Source organism: Dermacentor silvarum, chromosome 8, assembly GCF_013339745.2.
Source record: "Dermacentor silvarum isolate Dsil-2018 chromosome 8, BIME_Dsil_1.4, whole genome shotgun sequence".
Classification (NCBI taxonomy): domain Eukaryota; kingdom Metazoa; phylum Arthropoda; class Arachnida; order Ixodida; family Ixodidae; genus Dermacentor; species Dermacentor silvarum.
In genome coordinates this window covers 11,722,277-11,739,806 of record NC_051161.1, presented here as the reverse complement: position 1 = coordinate 11,739,806, position 17,530 = coordinate 11,722,277, and the positions used below count along the sequence as shown (strand labels likewise).

Below are 17,530 nucleotides of genomic sequence, written 5' to 3'. Positions count from 1 at the left end.
AGCAACACATGAACTGGCATATGTAGAAAGGATAGTGCACTGTATAGTTTGTTTGCTAATGTTTCAATTTGGTATGACAGTAGCGTAGAAACTTTTCGATTTTGCGCACAAGAGGTAGACAGCATACAAGTTGCTCAAAGAACTTTTCATGAGACAGAAGTGCTGAAGTAGCGAAATTTTTCAGGACCTAAGCATGCGGGAAGCAATCGAAATGTGTGTTCACACACTTGATCGTGGCATTCACGCCTTTTTCTGTTTAGGGTTTAGCACCTGGAGTTATAGAAACATCGTTTTTCAGCATTTAGTATTGAAAAGCCTTGGTAGCCCTGGTGACGCCAAAGAATCAGGTGATGAGACCAATGAGAGTTTGGAACTGGTCATCAACCATGCAACAGCTACCGTGAAGCAAGCCTGCACAGCTGTTACACAGCAAGGAACATGGCAAGGACAAAATTTATACTTGAAATAAACTTCACTGTGTAATCATTCACATTGTCACCATGTCAGGACTACACAAGTCAGTCAGGACAGTAAGGGCTAACAAATGATAATCACCACTAAAAAAGAGGTCATTAAACTTTGTCAACGTACCTGACTTTTTACAAGGTTGGTGGCACAACAAAGAGGTGTTGCATGGCAGTCAATTTTGTCATAAGCACTGATCTTATTTCAGTCACAACAGAATATTACACACAGAGAAACTTAGCCTATGTGTAACCACAACCCCTGATCTTAAAATCGCAAAACTGTGCTCAATTTCTGACTGACGACATTCATCTTTCTTATTTTTTTCAAAGTGATCTAAGAAAAACTTTTAGGACAGAAGAATGCATTAAATGAAGTCAGTATGCATTGGTGTTTTATTAGCCCATTCTGTCATTTCCTCGTATTTAGCACATGCAATGCCTTTCCTAAACTTGGTAGCGGAGGCTGACATTACAGCCCGTATGAGGCTTTTATGATTTCATTTACTGTACCGTCAAGGCCGAAGCATTACAGAGGAGAGTGGTCACAGAGTGGTATAATTCCAGATTTCGCTGAAACGCACAAACAGTAATGCTTGCGAAATAATTCGCCTGCCAAATAATTGTACGTCAGGTTTAACACATGTGCGAGTCGAGTCACAAGACTACGAGCGCTATGCAAATATCAAATAAGGGTGGTCTATTCTCCCGGCAGCATTTGTACCGGCGCGCACCTCCTATTGACGCTCAGAAGTCACATGACAAACTGCCGGGGGAAAAACGGCCTGAAGGTGCGCCCCATAGAGTTTCTCACTACATTACCTAGAGGGAAAACTGGCGCATCTGCGCTGTGGTATCCATGGGAATGCCGGTATATTGTGACTTCGGATTGGCATCGTTCTTGGAGAGCCAGAACGCCTTGACGACGCGCCTGGCTAGCACCGTTCCGTCTGTCACAATGATTCATTTCCTGCTAAAACAGCACGTAAAAAACTGATTTAGCTTTATTATTACACAAAAACATGTTTTGTTTAATTTTGAGGACTTACTATTGGATGCACAATTATATTAAATGTAAAAAGTATCAGCTGGCCGCTAAAGTTGGAGGGCAGATGACAAGATTATCGCTCGCTTTGGAACAACTTGTCGTCTGTTCTTGCTTTTCTTCGGTTGATCCTGCATTGTAGGTGAGTAAATTTTATTGAGAGATGTAATATAGGTGAATGAAAGTCTTTTATGTAGATTTTACTTTAAGAACGCATTATTTGTGTAGCCATATTCACGTTTTAGATGAAGCCTCGTTCAACACCAGCCAACACAAGCCTCGCAGACACATATCCCGTCATTCCCATGAGGGCACGGCGCCCTTTAAGAAACTCGCATAGACGGTGGCGCCAGTTTACACTCTAGGTTTATAGTGAGAAACTCTATGGTGCGCCCTAACCGAACATCACATAACCTAATATCACCTAATCTAACCTAGCATAACATAACATAACCTAACATAACACCCTAACCTTCCAAGAGCCAATAGGAGGTGAGTGCCGGCAGAAATTCGTTGCAGAAGTTCTCCCGGCTGCCGGGAGAATAGCCACTGCCATCGAATAAAACACAAGGCACGACCTATCGCGTAGCTGCTGCTCATGACGTTTTGATCAGCCACTGATTTACTACCTATTCTTTTGGTAATGAGCAATAAATTATGAACAATCACAGCCCAATTACTCCGGAAGAAATGTGTGAAATAAAAGCGGTACACTATGTATACTAGGAACATACCTGCAAGTATTTCTTTAATCGCTTGCTGCTCCAAGGTGAGTTCAGTTTTGTCCTCATTTGGTTTATCAACGTCTTTTGCATCTTTCTGGGCCACCGATTTCTCGTGCTTTGGTACCCTCCAAACATTGTTCTTTATAAGGGGGATAACCAACTCTTTCTTCTCGGCCTTTGGTAGCGAACTGAAAAAGAAAGAAAAAAATGAGAGTCAATTTATATGTTCTCATGCTTGCAGTGGACAAGACTCAACTATATATGAGTTACATAGACTGTTAATTTGACCTTAGACTGTTTTCACAGCGTTTTCTTCAAGGCAAGATTGTTCAATCCAAACACAAACATGATTCAACTAAATTTGGAGTGAATTTTGTTACCTTTTCACGACGCTTTTGTCAACGGAAACAACGTAATCCTTTTCTTCATTGGCTTCACGTTCTGATCGACTTTTTTCACAGCTTAGTATTTTGTTTTCGACTTTTTTTGTGAATTTAAAGCTGAGACCAACTTTCTCAGCTGGAGCAGCAGCTGCCATCTTGGGACCCACGAGACCACGGGGGGCATTCGTCTTTTCCCAAACGTTTCGAAATCGTAACCTAGCCAAAAAACAACGGCCAAAAAAAAAAAGAACGCGTTTATTCTTCACACTTGAGTGCGATTGCCACTTTTCGAGCACATTTTATAGAAATATTGTTTACAATTCCAATAAGTTGCAAGGATCAAAGGAACAAAGCAGCAGATGCTACGAAGGGCGGTTTTGTGCACGCTCTGTGCGACCCTGCTGCTACGCCATTTGAAGCTAGGCCAAGCTCCTAGCCAATCCGTGTAGCGTGGTTTCCATGTGCGTTTGTGTCTTGCATATAGTGAACTAGAATATATTCTAGTTCATTATAGTCTTACACGTCCTGCCGTCTTTCGCAGGCTATATTTCTTGTTAGTGCTGTTTATTTAGCTGCAATATGGTAAGTTAATTTATCGTTGTGAAGGGTACCTAGTATGATGCATATTACTTGCATGAATTTCGCATTCAGTGAAACGATTGAATTGTAACCTTCCGTCCTTGCGCTGCTGTCACTGCAGCTGCGGCGGCTCGCTCGCGAAAGGCGAGAATACTTGTACAGAAAATCAATCGAGGACAAAAGGAGAACCATCGAAGAGAAAAAAGAGCGCTTAAAGCAAGCTCTAGAAGGTTTGTTGTATCGCATGATCTACTGCTATGACCGTTGCGTAGTGCACAGCAGAGCATATATTTGTCCTGACTTTCATGTTATTTCTGTTTTTAGAAAACCGCCCGATTCCCTATGAATTACGCGAGGAAGCTCTGAACTTGCAGCGTTCCTTGGACTGGGATGATCCCGGAGGTGAAGGTTAGTAGGTGAATTAACAAGGCACGTGTGTACTGTGTAGGTCGGTGTTGTGGTAGTAAGTTCACTGCAAACCTTGAATTGAATCGTTATTAGCTTTACGGAGAACTTATTTGCATGACAATTCATTAACACCCCCCCCCCCCTTTTTTTTTTAATATGGAAAAATACCAAGCACAGCAGCCTTGCTTCTGCATGTTGGATGTTCACTGTTCACTAAGTAAAGCTTCATGTGTCTCGGATGTCATTTGGTAAATTTGTCTGTACTGCAGGTGTGGTGAGTCATGAAGATGACGAGTACCGATGGGCAGGGGTACGTGACCCCAAGATCGTCGTTACAACTTCCAGGGATCCAAGTTCCAAGCTAAAGCAGTTTGCCAAGGTAATTAATGAGCACTTACACCAAAACTTCAATCGCACTTTTGCAACTAATTTTAATTGCTGATGTAAATGAGAATACTTTCCTATCGAGTGTGCATTGGAAACAGTCCTGCTGTTTAAAATGGGGGTATGTGTTTAGCAATGTGCCTATGGCCATTTCATGAACAAGCCTGCTCTTCAAGATAACTCTTTTTGTGTATGTGTGTATGAAATTTACTCGAAATTTAGCCACCTTCAAACAGAACACCAACATCTCCTTGCTCGGTAGAAAGCAGATCTGGCTTCAGCACCCTACATTCACACCTATTAATTACAGCACGCATAATATGTTTCTACATAAATTTTTATTGTTTGGTTGACTTAATCAGACAACTAGTGGACTATATTCACTAGCTTGAGCAATGACCAAACTTGTTACATCAGCGCAGTAGCAAATGACAGTGAAGTACAAACAAGAGTAAGCCATACAAACTGTGTTTTGACCCGTGTTCATGCATATATGCAGGATTTTAGCAGCTTATTTGTCTTTGGTGCAGGAAATCCGACTGATCTTCCCTAATTCTCAGAGGATGAATCGTGGTGGCTATGAAATGAAGCAACTCATTGAAGCCTGCCGTGCAAATGAGGTCACAGACTTCATTGTTGTTCATGAGACCAGAGGCAATCCTGGTGAGTTTCCATGCTTCCTTTCGTAGGGGCTTCCAAAATTCACCGTGCCAATATACAGATTTAAAAGTGGAATGGGCAACCACTTCCTGTAATTCTTACAGATGGCCTGGTGGTCTGCCATCTTCCATATGGGCCCACAGCCTATTTCACTATACTCAACACAGTCATGCGGCATGACATCCCGAACATTGGCACAATGTCTGAAGCCTATCCTCATCTGATCTTCCACAACTTCAAGACCAGGCTTGGAAAAAGGGTAAGTTCTTCTTCTGATCCGATCCTCTGATGCTGAAAAGACTGGTGCAATGAGCACCTTTCATAGGCTAGGTGGTGCTTCAATTGGTTCATTTAGCCCCCCAACGTCGCCAACATCAGCTGCTTAGGTTGCTGAGTGAAATGGCATGACATTTATATATGTGCCAATTTCCTACGATTTTATCGTAAAATGCCTTATTTTTAGCGCCTGTTTAAATTTGTCGTATTGACACAGACATGTTACAATTTTTTATTTGCATATAGTTTAGCGCAAAAACAACTTTAAAGAAAAGACAAATACTGTCATTTAGTTATCCTTTATGGCCCAATTTTTCAGACCCATTGATTATACGGGCATACCCGTGCAACAGCAACATCGACTGATGGAGCCAATGCATACTGGCAACTGAATCTTCAACAGCCGTTATGTAGATGCTGCATTATTAATTTTAGCTTGTCTTCTGCACAGATCATTGTTGCTGCGATTATGTTGAGCAGAGTGCCTGTTCACAGCATCCCTACAGAACTAAGCCTGCGAATATTTAAGAACAATAAACATATTGAATAATCAAATCATTTTTAGTATATTTCCATGACGTTAAGTATTTTTTTCCTTCCACTGTTGTGTTTTTTGAATTGTATAAGGTTAGCAGGTCTGCATTTCAAATGACAAAACATGCCCTTGTTTTATTGCTCATATATGTGTCACGCAGAAAGCCTTGACCAGACTGTGGTAGTGCTTGAACTTTGGAATTCTTATGCTGCTGCATATGAGTGGGACCACTATGAGTGAGCTACAGGGACCTTCACATCTGCTTCATAATTTGTGTGACTGGCATGTTCTACAGCAGCAAGGTCTTGCAGCAATTCCATCTTGATGAGTCATGGTGAGATGTAGTGCAGTCGAGTTCCCTTAATTCGACCATGACAGGACCGACGAAATTGATGGAATTGTCCAGCGGGTCGAATTAAACAAGATGCAGAGAAAATGCCAAAATACACAGCTGATTCATTTGACAGTATTTGCTTCAGTTTCACAAGCCTCCTGATCAAATGTGCAGCAACTTTCTATGTGTTCGAAGTAGAAAACTAACATATAAATGACTTGGAGCTTCTAACCAAATTGGAAAACTAACACGCACCAGATAATTTAGAATGGCTCCCTGTTTTCTGAAGTCAGCGTCGTCGCAATACAGCCATATTTTGCGGTAAAGCGTACGGATGCCGCAAAGGGGGGGGGGGCAGTTTTGGTTTTGTGTCTGATTGTACTACGCAGGTAATTTTTTACCCAATTTCCTTGGAAAACAAAAGCCACCCGTTATATTAGGGTAAATATTGTAATCAAACATTGTGAGCTACCATTATTGCTTGAAAATCTTCCTAGGGCGGGTCGAAAATAGGTGTTTTTGACGGCAGATGACGGTGTGCTCACCGCATTCGCTGCCCCCTAAGCTCTCCCGAGACAGATGCTGTTACTAAAAGGGTCGTTATATGGGCCAGGCGCGCGTGTGCAGCCTGGGCAAGTTTGAATTATCTGGCGAATGCCAATTTTAGAAACAAAATAATGAACATTTGAGCCCATAGAATTGCATGGGCGCCGGCCAGGACCTTCTGTAGGTATCGAATTAATGGAAGTCTACTATATTAGGTAGCACCATCACCTCTCGCGGCATTAGGTACTCTATTTGCATGAATTCGTAGAACATCTGCCACTTCTCCCCTTACAGGTGGTCAGCATACTCAAGTACCTCTTCCCTGTCCCAAAGGAGGACTCGCACCGTGTCATCACCTTTGCCAACCAGGATGACTACATATCTTTCAGGTGAACAGAACTTTTTTAACTACACCGTATGCACCGTAAAAAATATACATAAAAAATGAACAAATGAAGCATAAGATGTGGGCATAGGATGCTTGTCAGACACAAGCTGCAATGAAAGATCACTCCGTCATCTCGTGTCGCCTTGCAATCTTTGTTGGCTGTTCATCATGTGTGTTCTGTTGACAGTCTCTCAGAGTGATTCCTTTCCATGCATCCCGACGGCACGTAGTCAAATGCTATTGTAAGCTAGGAGTTGTTTAGATCTGTGAAAGATTTCTCGTCTGTGATCTTGAGTTAAAATCTTGTCACAAAATTCATACTTGTTAAGCAGTACGTCATCGACCAGCTACGTCAGCTTAATAGCTGCAGCGGAAAAAGATTAGCACAAGTGGAGCATGGAGCATGAGTGGAGATTAGCACAATGACCGGAGCATGGAAATTGCGGTACGCGTGCACAGTGGCATCTAGAGTGCCAGATGATTCATGTATCAATGGGGGCTGCTTGGCACTCTTGTTCTTGGCGTGCAAGGGCACAACGTCGCATGCCGCAATTTATCTGATCGAGGGATCGGTCACTTGTGCTAATCTTTTTCTGCTGCAGCTTTACATTGTTTTGAGAGTGCCTAACTTACCTGGCTGGCTGCAAACACATCTCAGGAATAATATAGTTGGATACTACTCTGTAATTGGCCACAAGTACACAGGCCCACCCCAAGTGCACAATGAAGTTTTTTTCACAGAAACATAAGCAGAATAAAGATGAGACATGGTAATGATCGATAGGACAACACACTGAGTAACCGTGTGACTAATTGCAAAGAAACATTGTCTCCTACATAGCTTACCCCCTATTAGAAAAGTTTTTGTAGTAAGGAATAAAAGAATTATAATTCTTCATACCCAATGCACCCGCCCTCAGTTTGGAAGGTGCTGAGCATAGTTCCATGGACAACCAGCTTGTTGCTCACCTAAGCTTCTCGTAAAATGAAGCTGAATTTTTATTTATTTTTTCAAATTCGTGGGTTTTTAAGACTTTGTAGTATGGGCTTTGCATCTGGTTTTTCTAGACAAAACTGAAAAATACAAGGCAAGGAGTGTAAAAAATAACACCATGAGTGACGGTTTGCATTCACTTTAGAGATACATTTTATTCTTGAATAATGATGTGCTGTATATCCTGTTTCTCATCTTTGCACTGTTTATCCCCTACAAACCAGCCCAATTATATATTAGTACTGTAGGGCCATATTGGACAAAAACCTGGTTGTGTATTGTATAATGGTGCATTCTCTGCTCCATTGTTTAAAACAGGCATCACACTTTCAAGAAAGAAGGAAAAGACTACCAGCTTCAGGAAGTGGGACCACGGTTTGAGCTGAAATGTGAGTGGGTTCTCTGCTTAGACCACCACTCCAGCAGTGCTAGTTACCAGATTTCATTTGTTTGCTTCTGTTGAAGGTGGGGGAGAGTTTGGCTAAGGCTAGCGAGCATGCTGCTTTACTTATACTGTGGTGTCTTTATAAAACCTGCCTTTGTGACCATGTATTTAGACATGAAAATCGTGCAAGCTAAGTACACAGGATAAACCTAAGCTCAGAACATTGCTTACTCTACAAGCATCAGAAATTTAAAACACGAGGAACACTGCATGGAATCACATAAAGGAAGGGTGAAGTTTCAGCATCACAGCGGTTCTATAAACAAACTGGTTACAAATAAGTTCAAAAAAGCTGGGATTCTGCACTTTGTGGCATAGTTAAAGTTTCGCTGAAACGTTGTATAAGTGGGGAATGACGACTTTTTGAACAGCTTATTTAAACTTATTAGAAAAGGTGGCACTCTGCTGAAAATCGTGTCTGTGTTTTTGTCGTCTGATTCTGTGCTTTTCAGCCTGCATTTCTGGCATCTTCCAAATATGTAAAGCAAGTGATTTCGCATTTGTCCAGTCTTCTTTGCTGTCATGTTGCTTCTGCTTGTGCAATTTCAATGTCCAAATATGAACCAACAAGGCCAGTGGTGTGCGGTTACCCACTGCAGTGGCACAGTAACTATGGTGTTCTGCTGCTGAGCACGAGCTTGTGGGTTCAATTTCTGGCTGCTGCAGTCGCATTTCAATTGGGGGTGAAATGAAAGAACACTGGTGTACTTTAGGTTTAGCTGCACATTAAAAGAGCCCACGTAGTCAAAATTAATCTGGAGCCCTCCACTATGAAAGTGCATTCCTCATAGCCCTAGTGTTGCTTTAGGATGTTAAACCCCATGAACCAGTTAGTGTGGTGTTAGGCTATGGCATTCTGCGGCGAGTCTGGCTCCCAGCCACATGGGCCACTTTCTTGATAGGGGTAGAATGCAAGAACATTCGCGTAGCGAGATTTTCTTGCATATTAAAGGACACTAAATATAGCAACAATAAATCAATTTAGACTAGTGAAATGCTCTTCCAAAACTCTTATTATTTTCATTTATTAGGAATTGCAGGAGACAGTGAAGGCCAATTTTGAGCCAAAACTTCAGTGCTGGTGTCTGGGTGACATCACAGATTTGAAGGGGTGTTCTTGTAATTGGGGTATTTGGCAAAGGAAAAGTTCTTAGAAGGGCCCTGAAACACTTTTCTAACTAATCATAGAATGACATCAGTATTAAATTATGTCGCCTCACAAATCTGCTGGCACAAAAATCTTGCGAATCTTTTAAGCACAAGCAAAGTTAGACATACTTATTGAACCGATAAGTGGCATTCCATCTCCTTTCATTTCGACTAGCGTGTTGGAAGCTACAGAGGGTTGACTGCAAGGGAGCATTGCTCCGCTGGCCCTGCCCAAAGGTTGACATGAGATGGCTTGTGGCGGCTGCGGTATCTACGCTTCGATTTTCATCTCTGAAGCCACGCACAGCAGATGCAGCAGCTGTCCTGTTTAGACTAGCAGCGCAAAAATGAAATAGTTTTTCTGTTTTTTTTTTTTGAGATCGCAGACATATGTTTTTCATTTATTCAACTCAAATAAGCAATGATTGTATCACTGAGAATGTTCTCACGATCACAAAATCAGCCAATAGCTGTTGTGGGTCCAGCTGTTTGCGTTGACGCTGCACGACGACATTGCGCAACTGAGAGCAAGCCATTTTTCATTGCTTTTGACACGACGTTGTAAATTCTCTGCTGCATGCAGTGCAATATTTGGCTCGCATGTTTTTCACAGGAGCCTCGTTAAAAGCTGGTGCAGGAACTTCATGCCCGTGGCACGACGCATTTTTCTTTTTTGCACTTTTCTTGCTCGCCAAACATCCTCTTGCAGCGAGATTGGCTTTTTTACTGTTGTAGAAGCACAATATTACAACTTCATATTCGTATTTAGTGTCCTTTTTTAAAAGAGTAGTGACACATCTGAAGCTGTAGAATCTGTACCACATGCTTCTTGTGTAAACAATTGCAATTAGCAAAGATGAATATTGATAAAAATCTAAGATATTTTAATTTGTTACTAAAGTTAGTCTTGAGATACCTCACATGATATCACTGATGTTATCTAGTCTTGACATAGAGCAAAACTTGCTGCCATGTAGCAGTGAGACTAGATATGACGATGTAGCTCGTAAAAAAAAAATAAACGAGAATGCTGCGCACAGTTCTTTTGGAAGTGCTTGCGTGTGGACGCTGCTGCGATAACAGGAATGGAGCAAGCCAATGTATCACGATCCATCCACCTCTGCTGTGCTGAAACAGAAACAAACTCATTCGTACCGACAAGCATTCTAGTAAATTACATAGCGCACCCTAGCACTTGCCAGTATTTTTTCTACAGTTTAGAGGATTTGCTTCTTAAACTTATTTTTAAAATAAGACAGGTTGGAAATGTGTCAGCACTCCTTAAAACAGTGTCTGGTGGTCAAAGCAAACTACCGTTCTCTACAACTGCCCCTCTTGTAGCCCCTACGTTGCTTCAGAACATTGAACTTGGTTGTGTACAAAAGAACATTTATTTGAGGCAGCAGTGACGGACCTGGGCTTTCATGAAAGCAAGAGGTTTGTTTTACCAAGTGCCATAATAAATAACTGTACCTTCATTGCATGGCTAACATCAGACATTGTTGAAAAGTGAGAGTCATGTTGTACAAAAAAAAAAAAACATTTGCATCCTGCAAGTACATGAAAGCTTGCAAGTGTTTCAATTTCACAATTTTTTTTCCCCAACAGTGTATGAAATCAAGTTGGGTACACTTGACGCCGCTGCTGCACTGGATGTCGAATGGAGCTTGCGGCCATACATGAACACTGCCAAGAAACGAAGATTTCTCAGCGATGAGGATGCCTTTGATAATGAGGGGACTTCAAAATAAATGCTTGAATAAATATGAGAGAGACTGCCTAAAGAAATATTTTACTAGTTCACAAGTACAACAGTGCTCTCTAGTTTTTTTTTCTTCTTGCAATCATTCCACCAAAAGAGCCATTTAGAGTTCACTATAAATAACTCGAACAAGAAAGAAGATCAAGTATTGCTAACAAGCATACTTAAGGCTCCTGCAAGTATTCATTTTCGTGATAGCAACTGTGTGAATACGGATAACGCACATCTAAGGCACTTTCCTATAGAAGCAATGAAGTGCTTATTGAATATATTTAGAAAAATGTGCTGCTTTACAACACTATATGTAGCACTAGAGTTGTGCAAGTTATTATATCCATACGATCAGAGGCAGACATTGCATGTAGCTGTAGCCATAGCGCTAAAGCAGGCCATTTCCACAGGTCTGCTAGAAATAAAATATTCATGCGAGACCCACTACTTGCTAAAAGCGTGTTACTGCCACAAAATATGATAATCTGTTAAAACGGCAACACTTGTGCTCTCCATATAAAGACGCACACACTACGCCAATTCATAACTGTCACCTTCACAGAGGAATCGGGTACAAATAATTTTGCAGCGCAATGCACATAGATCAGAACTTCATTGAATGTATCTTGCTGAATATAGTCGCCTACAAGTTAGCCGACTTGTGTTCCTTGCATTTTTGGCACTATTCATTTGATGTACAAGGAGTGCTGGCCAAACAAGAAGCAATCACTGTTGAAAAAAAATGCCACAAAAACTGCTGTTCAAAAACTGCTTTACTGTGATATAACTCGTAGCAAACACCAAGGTACAAAACTGTAAAGAAGGCAATCGGTACTCCACATTGTAAAAAAATATTGTACAATGTCTACCATTGCATAGCTCATTTTCACCGGCACCTTTTAAACATGTAGGCACAAGGCAGGTACTCGGGATATTTTTGTGACGTGTACCAGCAGTTAAAAGAGTCACAATCGAGGCTGTTAAATATAATTTTATCAGGAACAACCCTGGCTGGCACGAGTGCATAAGGCACTCCAAATGTTGAATGTCATAACGAGGCATCTCCTATCGCTCATTTTAGTCTCCCACAACGCAATGTTTAGTAATTGGTACTCGAGTAACATTACATTGTGGTACCGAAACAAATTCCGCCTTCTCAATGAGGAATGACATGAGGCAACTTGCACAAGGTCTTCAGTGACAGCCAAGCTAGATGTGCTAAGCTTGCTCGACTGCCCCACACCAAAGCGCACCACCCACAGAATCGCGCTTTGCTCCTGACACTTTGCTGAAGAAGTTGACCTCTTGCCTCACCCTCAGCACGCCAAGGACAGCAGTCATGAGGGCTTCCTTAAACTTGACGAGTTCGTCCGTCGGCACGGTGACGGTAATATCTTCATTTTTGAGCATTTTGGTCAACTCGTCCACAAGCATTTTGTTACGGGCACCACCGCCAGTGACCAGCATCTTGCAGTGGCCCGGATACTCGACACCAACTCTCTTCTTGACAGCACACACCGTTGCCACCACCTGGTTGCAGATGTGCGCCATGAAAGTCCGCATGGCATCGGGAGTGGACAGGTCACGGGCACATATCAACGGGTACAGGATTTCTGGGCCAAAGTCTACGCCAAGGGACTTGGGCAAGGGTTTCATGTAGTACGTGAAACCATCGAGGTCCTTCAGTAGCCGGGTGTTAACAGTTCCCGCAGCTGCTATCCTCCCTTCATTGTCAAAAGTTTGACCCTCGTGCTCAGCGAGGAGGTTCAAAAGCTGGTTGGCAGGACAGACATCCATAGCAAAGCTGTCTTTGTTGCATTTGTCAACATATGTAAGGCACGCCATGCCCCCTATGTTCAGGAAGTACTGGTATTCACTGCCAAAGAGCTTCCTTTCCGCTGCCAGCGAGAATGGGGAGCCTTGGCCTTCCAAAGCAATGTCCACTGATCTGAAGTCGCTGACAGTGGGCAGTCCGGTTACAGCAGCAACAGCGGCACCATCCCCGACTTGTGCAGTTGTCAGCTGAGCTGGCTGATGGAACACAGTGTGGCCGTGACAGGCCACTAAGTCGACTTTACCCTGCAGCTGCTTGTCGCGGATGAAAATGTTGACGCAGTCTCCGAGGTAGCGGCCGTATTCGGTGTGAAACAGTTGGTATTCCAGGGCGCTCATCGAGCGCGCCGCGTGCTGGAGCTTGTTTGCCCAGTATTTACCATACGGTTGACAATTGGTGTGCTCGATTTTGTACTTCCAAGTGTCGCCGTTGACCTGAAAAGTCACGTAGATGATATCGAGGCCGTCGAGCGAACTGCCGCTCATGACCCCGATGACCCTGTAATCGGGCATGTCGTCTTCCGTGACTTCAAAGTAACAGATCCCTGAAAGCGAAATAAGCTGCATTTAGCGTTATGTAACCCATTGCATAACGCGCCGGTGAAGAACTCGAGAACAACTTCCGATTAATTTATGTAGCAAAAAGAATTTCACAGCACCGATGCGGATCACGGAGTTTAACCTACTTTTGACAACTTCCACGCCCACATCAGCAGCACCACATAGACACATTTATAAGTTAGGGCAGGACTTTACCTTTTGCGTTTAAATTTGAAGAGACATATTGGAGGCGAGAAGTTGACTCTTTGTTAAAAGCTTATAGAAAACAAAATCTATTTTTGCTGAGCCTGTAGCGACAGCCACGTAGTCGGGACACAAAATGGAAATTCTGCAGCATGCTCGCGGCTACCCACTAATGAGGTTCGAGACATATATTACGAAAACCGGCGAACTTAACCACGAGAAAATTGGATAGTGTCATAACAGGAGGAAATACTTCTCATGCGGATGTCCCACAACCGGCATTACGGATGCGACACTCATTACGTAAGCCATTAACGATTTGTGAGAGCCGCCGCATCACTCGTTGGTATGAGCACGCAACCTAACTATTCTTGACCTTGTCTGATATAGCCTACCGTGAGGCAACCCACAGCCGAATCATGCGCTGTACGTCAGGGCACTTGCACGGAGCGTAGCACACCGCAGAAGCAGAACAAACACAAATCAATAGAAATCTCGGCTGTATCGGCAGATGGCGCTGACGTCAACTGCGTCGCAATGTCGATGACAATGCGAGCAGGCTAATAAATCGGCTAAATGCCGACAAATTCTTGTCACGTGCGCAAAAAAAGCACATGCACGGCCTAAAACCACAACCTTTAGCACCCATGAAACCCACGCACGCATGGTCGATAGGGATCGCTATCGGCGTTTAAAAGGTAAATCAGAAGCGGCTCGGCTCATATCTGACATGACATACCGGGCATCAACAAACTGTCGATGTTCCGTGGCTACTAGTGAGGCTAGAACACCGGTGGTCTAGAAACCTCGCCCACGGCCGCTGGATAAAAAAAGAAAAGGTGCGGCCTGCCTACAGTGCACTAGAAGAATTCTAGTACACTGTAGGCCTGCCGCACCTATCACAGTGCCGTTGTCTTCGTATGCTGCTGTGGCGACATAATGTGAAAACAGGACAAACAAGAATATAGTAGAGCACATTTTTACACTTGATTATGCTTGCTAGCGTGACGTGGACCGGTCAGAGGTGCAGCTAGGGGGGAGGGAGGACGCACCCATGTGCACCCGTGCCCCCCTCCCCGCTGAAATTTCTGTGTACCAGGAAACCGCTTTTATTGACCCTTTTCGCGGAGCAGTTTGTTCTAGAGAGACGAGGTGGTGCTTACGGCGGCGCGCCATACGTTGCCTCGGCGACAGCGCACGAAAACGAAACCATTACCGCTTGTACCTTGCTTCTGCTGCGATCAGCTTTCGGAAATGCAACTGAATTTTCGCTAACGCACTGTGCTCCATTCATGCTGGTTTGAATCATGCGGATTGAAGACGCGTGCAGTAGTTGGCTGCAAAAATAGTGACTGGCATATTAAGGAATGTAATGAATATGTGGGACCAAGTTCGCGGACCGCTGCTGCAACTGTCCGTACGTGTTTCCGGCACTTCGAGATGTACGTCTTTCCTCGAGGACACACAAATTTGCTCATCCGCCAGCGTTGTATCGCTAACCTTCAAAGAAAGGGCTTCAGCCCCGGTTGGCAAGAGTGAGTACCGCTCGTTAAACAATGATAAAGGGAGCTAGGTAGCGCCGCTCCCTGCCATAGTAGGTTTCGCGCACAGTATCGACACCCATCTACCCCAACCGGCACGGAAACTTACGCCCACTATTTCGCCAATGTATCAAGAATAAGTGAATGGGCGCACGCTTGAATATATGTGCACTTTATACCCACAATAAATGACGGACTACACCGATAGCGCACGAATGGTCGAAGCTGAATGTTTCGTGACGGTCCACGAGAGTAAGCGAGTTACTAGCGATAATACATCTTTGCTACAAGGTATTATAATGTCCAGAACAGCTACTTTTCAAGCCTTGTGAGCAGCAAGAACAAATCTAACGAAACTGAGTACAACCGCAAGTGATTAGGCAGAAGTGACCGCACTGACGTGATAGTGACCGCACTGACGAACTTTACGGTGTCAGAAATATGAGCTGCTTCAAAATATTTTCCAAATAAGGAACGAAGCGAAAAAAAAAAAAACACTAATCCTGATCTATTTCATGAGCGGAAAGTTTGGAATTCATATTTAGCCCCGCTTTTAGAGCAAGTACCGTATGCGCTGTTCGCGCCGTTTGGACGTAGCTTAATCAGCTCCGAAAGCGCTTTTGCATGTTCTCTGAAGCTGTGGGCAAAGCTTCGTGTCGTCCACCCAGTCAGCGTAGATGATATCTCCCGAAACAGAGGTTTGCTAAGCCGCACCGGCGTCATACACATCCATTGTAAACACAGAGGCAACGGAGGCAGTTGAGGCAAGCAATGGACGTGACACCACGTGATCAAACATGGCAGCGTCCACGGGATCACAGCGAAAAGGAGTAACAAAGGGTGCGCAGGGAGAACATACAGGTTAAATTTGAAAGTTTTGCGCTTATTGGGGACGCCGCAAACGGTTCAACAGTTCTGTTTGAAAGTTTGCGTTGAAAGCATATTTCCAGGAGATATATAGCGCGTTGAAATCATCCCAGTGAAAACACTTTGTCCGTAGGACATCCGAATGATGTCCCAATATCCATGCAGCATTTGAGACTTTGTGCTTGAGTTTCATCGCAACATAGTTCTGTTTTCTCGCATGTTAGAATTACAATCCGAAGCTATCGTGTCCGCAGCGCATGTGTTACGAGCGCGTACTTTACGATATTCTGCGAAAATTCGTTATTTCAATAAACCACTTGCGCTTCGCGGAAGGCTTAGAAGAATCAGGACGGGTTGAAAATTTAGCCTGTTGGTACGTTCATGGAGAGTAGAGCCCCTCCATCCACGCGCCACCGCCGCTAACCTGGTCGGCGAAGTTGCCGCGTGTTGCCATACTCCCCTGGAACACGCGGCAGCCCTCTTTGAACGGCTGCTTTCGGAAGCTACCGGCAGGCGCCGGCACAAGTCTTCGCAGCAACGTTTTTTTTTTTTTTTTTTTTTTTTTTTTTTTTTTTTTTTACAGACGAAAGAAGTTTATCATTTTTTCTCTAAAGAACAGGCAAGAAACTGTACCAAGTATTACACTAAACGACATCTATCTATCTATCTATCTATCTATCTATCTATCTATCTATCTATCTATCTATCTATCTATCTATCTATCTATCTATCTATCTATCTATCTATCTATCTATCTATCTATCTATCTATCTATCTATCTTTACCGCCACCTTCCATTTGAAAAAAAAAAAATCATTTAAACTGCTTCCCATCATCATCAATTGAGCCTCCGCAATCACGGCGTTGCCATTTAATCGAGATCATGCCACCGTTGCTAGGCCCTCGTCGTCATACCGTCGTCTCGATGCCATCGTCGTCATTCCAGCTTTGTCTTCCGACTCTCGCCAAGCTGTCGTCACCATTGTGATCATTTCCGAATAGTCAGAGCGATTTTGTCGTTCCATTGACGTCATTCCTTCTTCGTCATTACATTGTTATCGCTGCGTCGTCGTCATGCCTTCTATGGTCATGGCCGACCTTGGCAAGCGAGTATCATAGCAAGGTGAGTCGATTACGGATATAGTGTATGTCGCGTATAGCAGAAGCACTGGAACTCTCAGAATGACCATTACCAATTGTAAATAAAGGTGACTTCAGCTATCCGGTGTGTCGCTATATTGCTCGAATGATAGTCGCAATAACGTCCACAGTCATCGCGAGATGGGTTCAGCCAGAATTTTTCTTTTCATTCGTCCAGAACAGTCATGTATAACACAAAAACGTGTCTATAACAAACTGCCCGTGTCTTCAAACGTGTGCCAGCGCGGCAAGCGAGGCCTCGCTCACGAGACAAGCCTTCGCGATGAGTGCACTCGCTCGTGAGCTCCGTCTAAATCGGGCGCTGTGGACGTCAGAG

At 43.5% G+C, this 17,530-nt stretch overlaps 3 protein-coding genes across 5 annotated transcripts in view; 1 reads left to right on the top strand and 2 right to left on the bottom strand.

Moving 5' to 3' along the window:
* Window positions 1–2,809, bottom strand: part of LOC119460634 (G-patch domain and KOW motifs-containing protein-like) — a 32,521-nt gene extending 29,712 nt beyond the window's left edge. Inside the window, exons 1-2 of the mRNA XM_037721665.2 lie at window positions 2,615–2,809; window positions 2,244–2,422 (exon numbers count right to left, since the gene is read on the bottom strand). Coding sequence (XP_037577593.1) covers window positions 2,244–2,422; window positions 2,615–2,772 — 337 coding nt within the window. The 5' untranslated portion in view covers window positions 2,773–2,809. The remainder of the gene's footprint in view (window positions 1–2,243; window positions 2,423–2,614) is intronic.
* A 248-nt stretch (window positions 2,810–3,057) lies between these two features.
* LOC119460633 (U3 small nucleolar ribonucleoprotein protein IMP4) lies at window positions 3,058–11,103 on the top strand. The gene is made up of 9 exons (XM_037721664.2): window positions 3,058–3,199; window positions 3,318–3,426; window positions 3,521–3,604; window positions 3,874–3,983; window positions 4,519–4,651; window positions 4,753–4,907; window positions 6,634–6,728; window positions 8,040–8,110; window positions 10,924–11,103. Exons 1-9 carry the CDS (start codon window positions 3,197–3,199, stop codon window positions 11,064–11,066), a joined length of 903 nt encoding a protein of 300 aa, XP_037577592.1. The 5' UTR covers window positions 3,058–3,196; the 3' UTR covers window positions 11,067–11,103.
* Window positions 11,104–11,823: 720 nt separating this feature from the next.
* Window positions 11,824–14,168, bottom strand: LOC119460631 (anhydro-N-acetylmuramic acid kinase). Of its 3 annotated transcripts, none has more exons than XM_037721663.2 (2): window positions 14,041–14,168; window positions 11,824–13,446 (listed from the first exon to the last, which is right to left on the bottom strand). In XM_037721663.2, exon 2 carries the CDS (start codon window positions 13,412–13,414, stop codon window positions 12,287–12,289), a length of 1,128 nt encoding a protein of 375 aa, XP_037577591.1. In that variant the 5' UTR covers window positions 13,415–13,446; window positions 14,041–14,168; the 3' UTR covers window positions 11,824–12,286. The 3 variants fall into 3 exon arrangements, with proteins under 3 accessions (XP_037577591.1, XP_049528249.1, XP_049528250.1); XM_049672292.1 differs by having other exon boundaries at window positions 14,022–14,119; XM_049672293.1 differs by lacking the exon at window positions 14,041–14,168 and adding an exon at window positions 13,658–13,981.
* Between the last annotated feature and the right edge of the window lie 3,362 nt (window positions 14,169–17,530).

Excerpts from the sequence above, each read along its gene's own strand:
- LOC119460631 (XM_037721663.2), bottom strand. The coding sequence starts at position 13,414 with ATGCCCGATTACAGGGTCATCGGGGTCATGAGCGGCAGTTCGCTCGAC.
- LOC119460633 (XM_037721664.2), top strand. Across the intron at positions 3,427-3,520 it reads CTTAAAGCAAGCTCTAGAAG|AAAACCGCCCGATTCCCTAT; the intron begins GTTTGTTGTATC and ends TTCTGTTTTTAG. Across the intron at positions 3,605-3,873 it reads GGATGATCCCGGAGGTGAAG|GTGTGGTGAGTCATGAAGAT; the intron begins GTTAGTAGGTGA and ends TCTGTACTGCAG.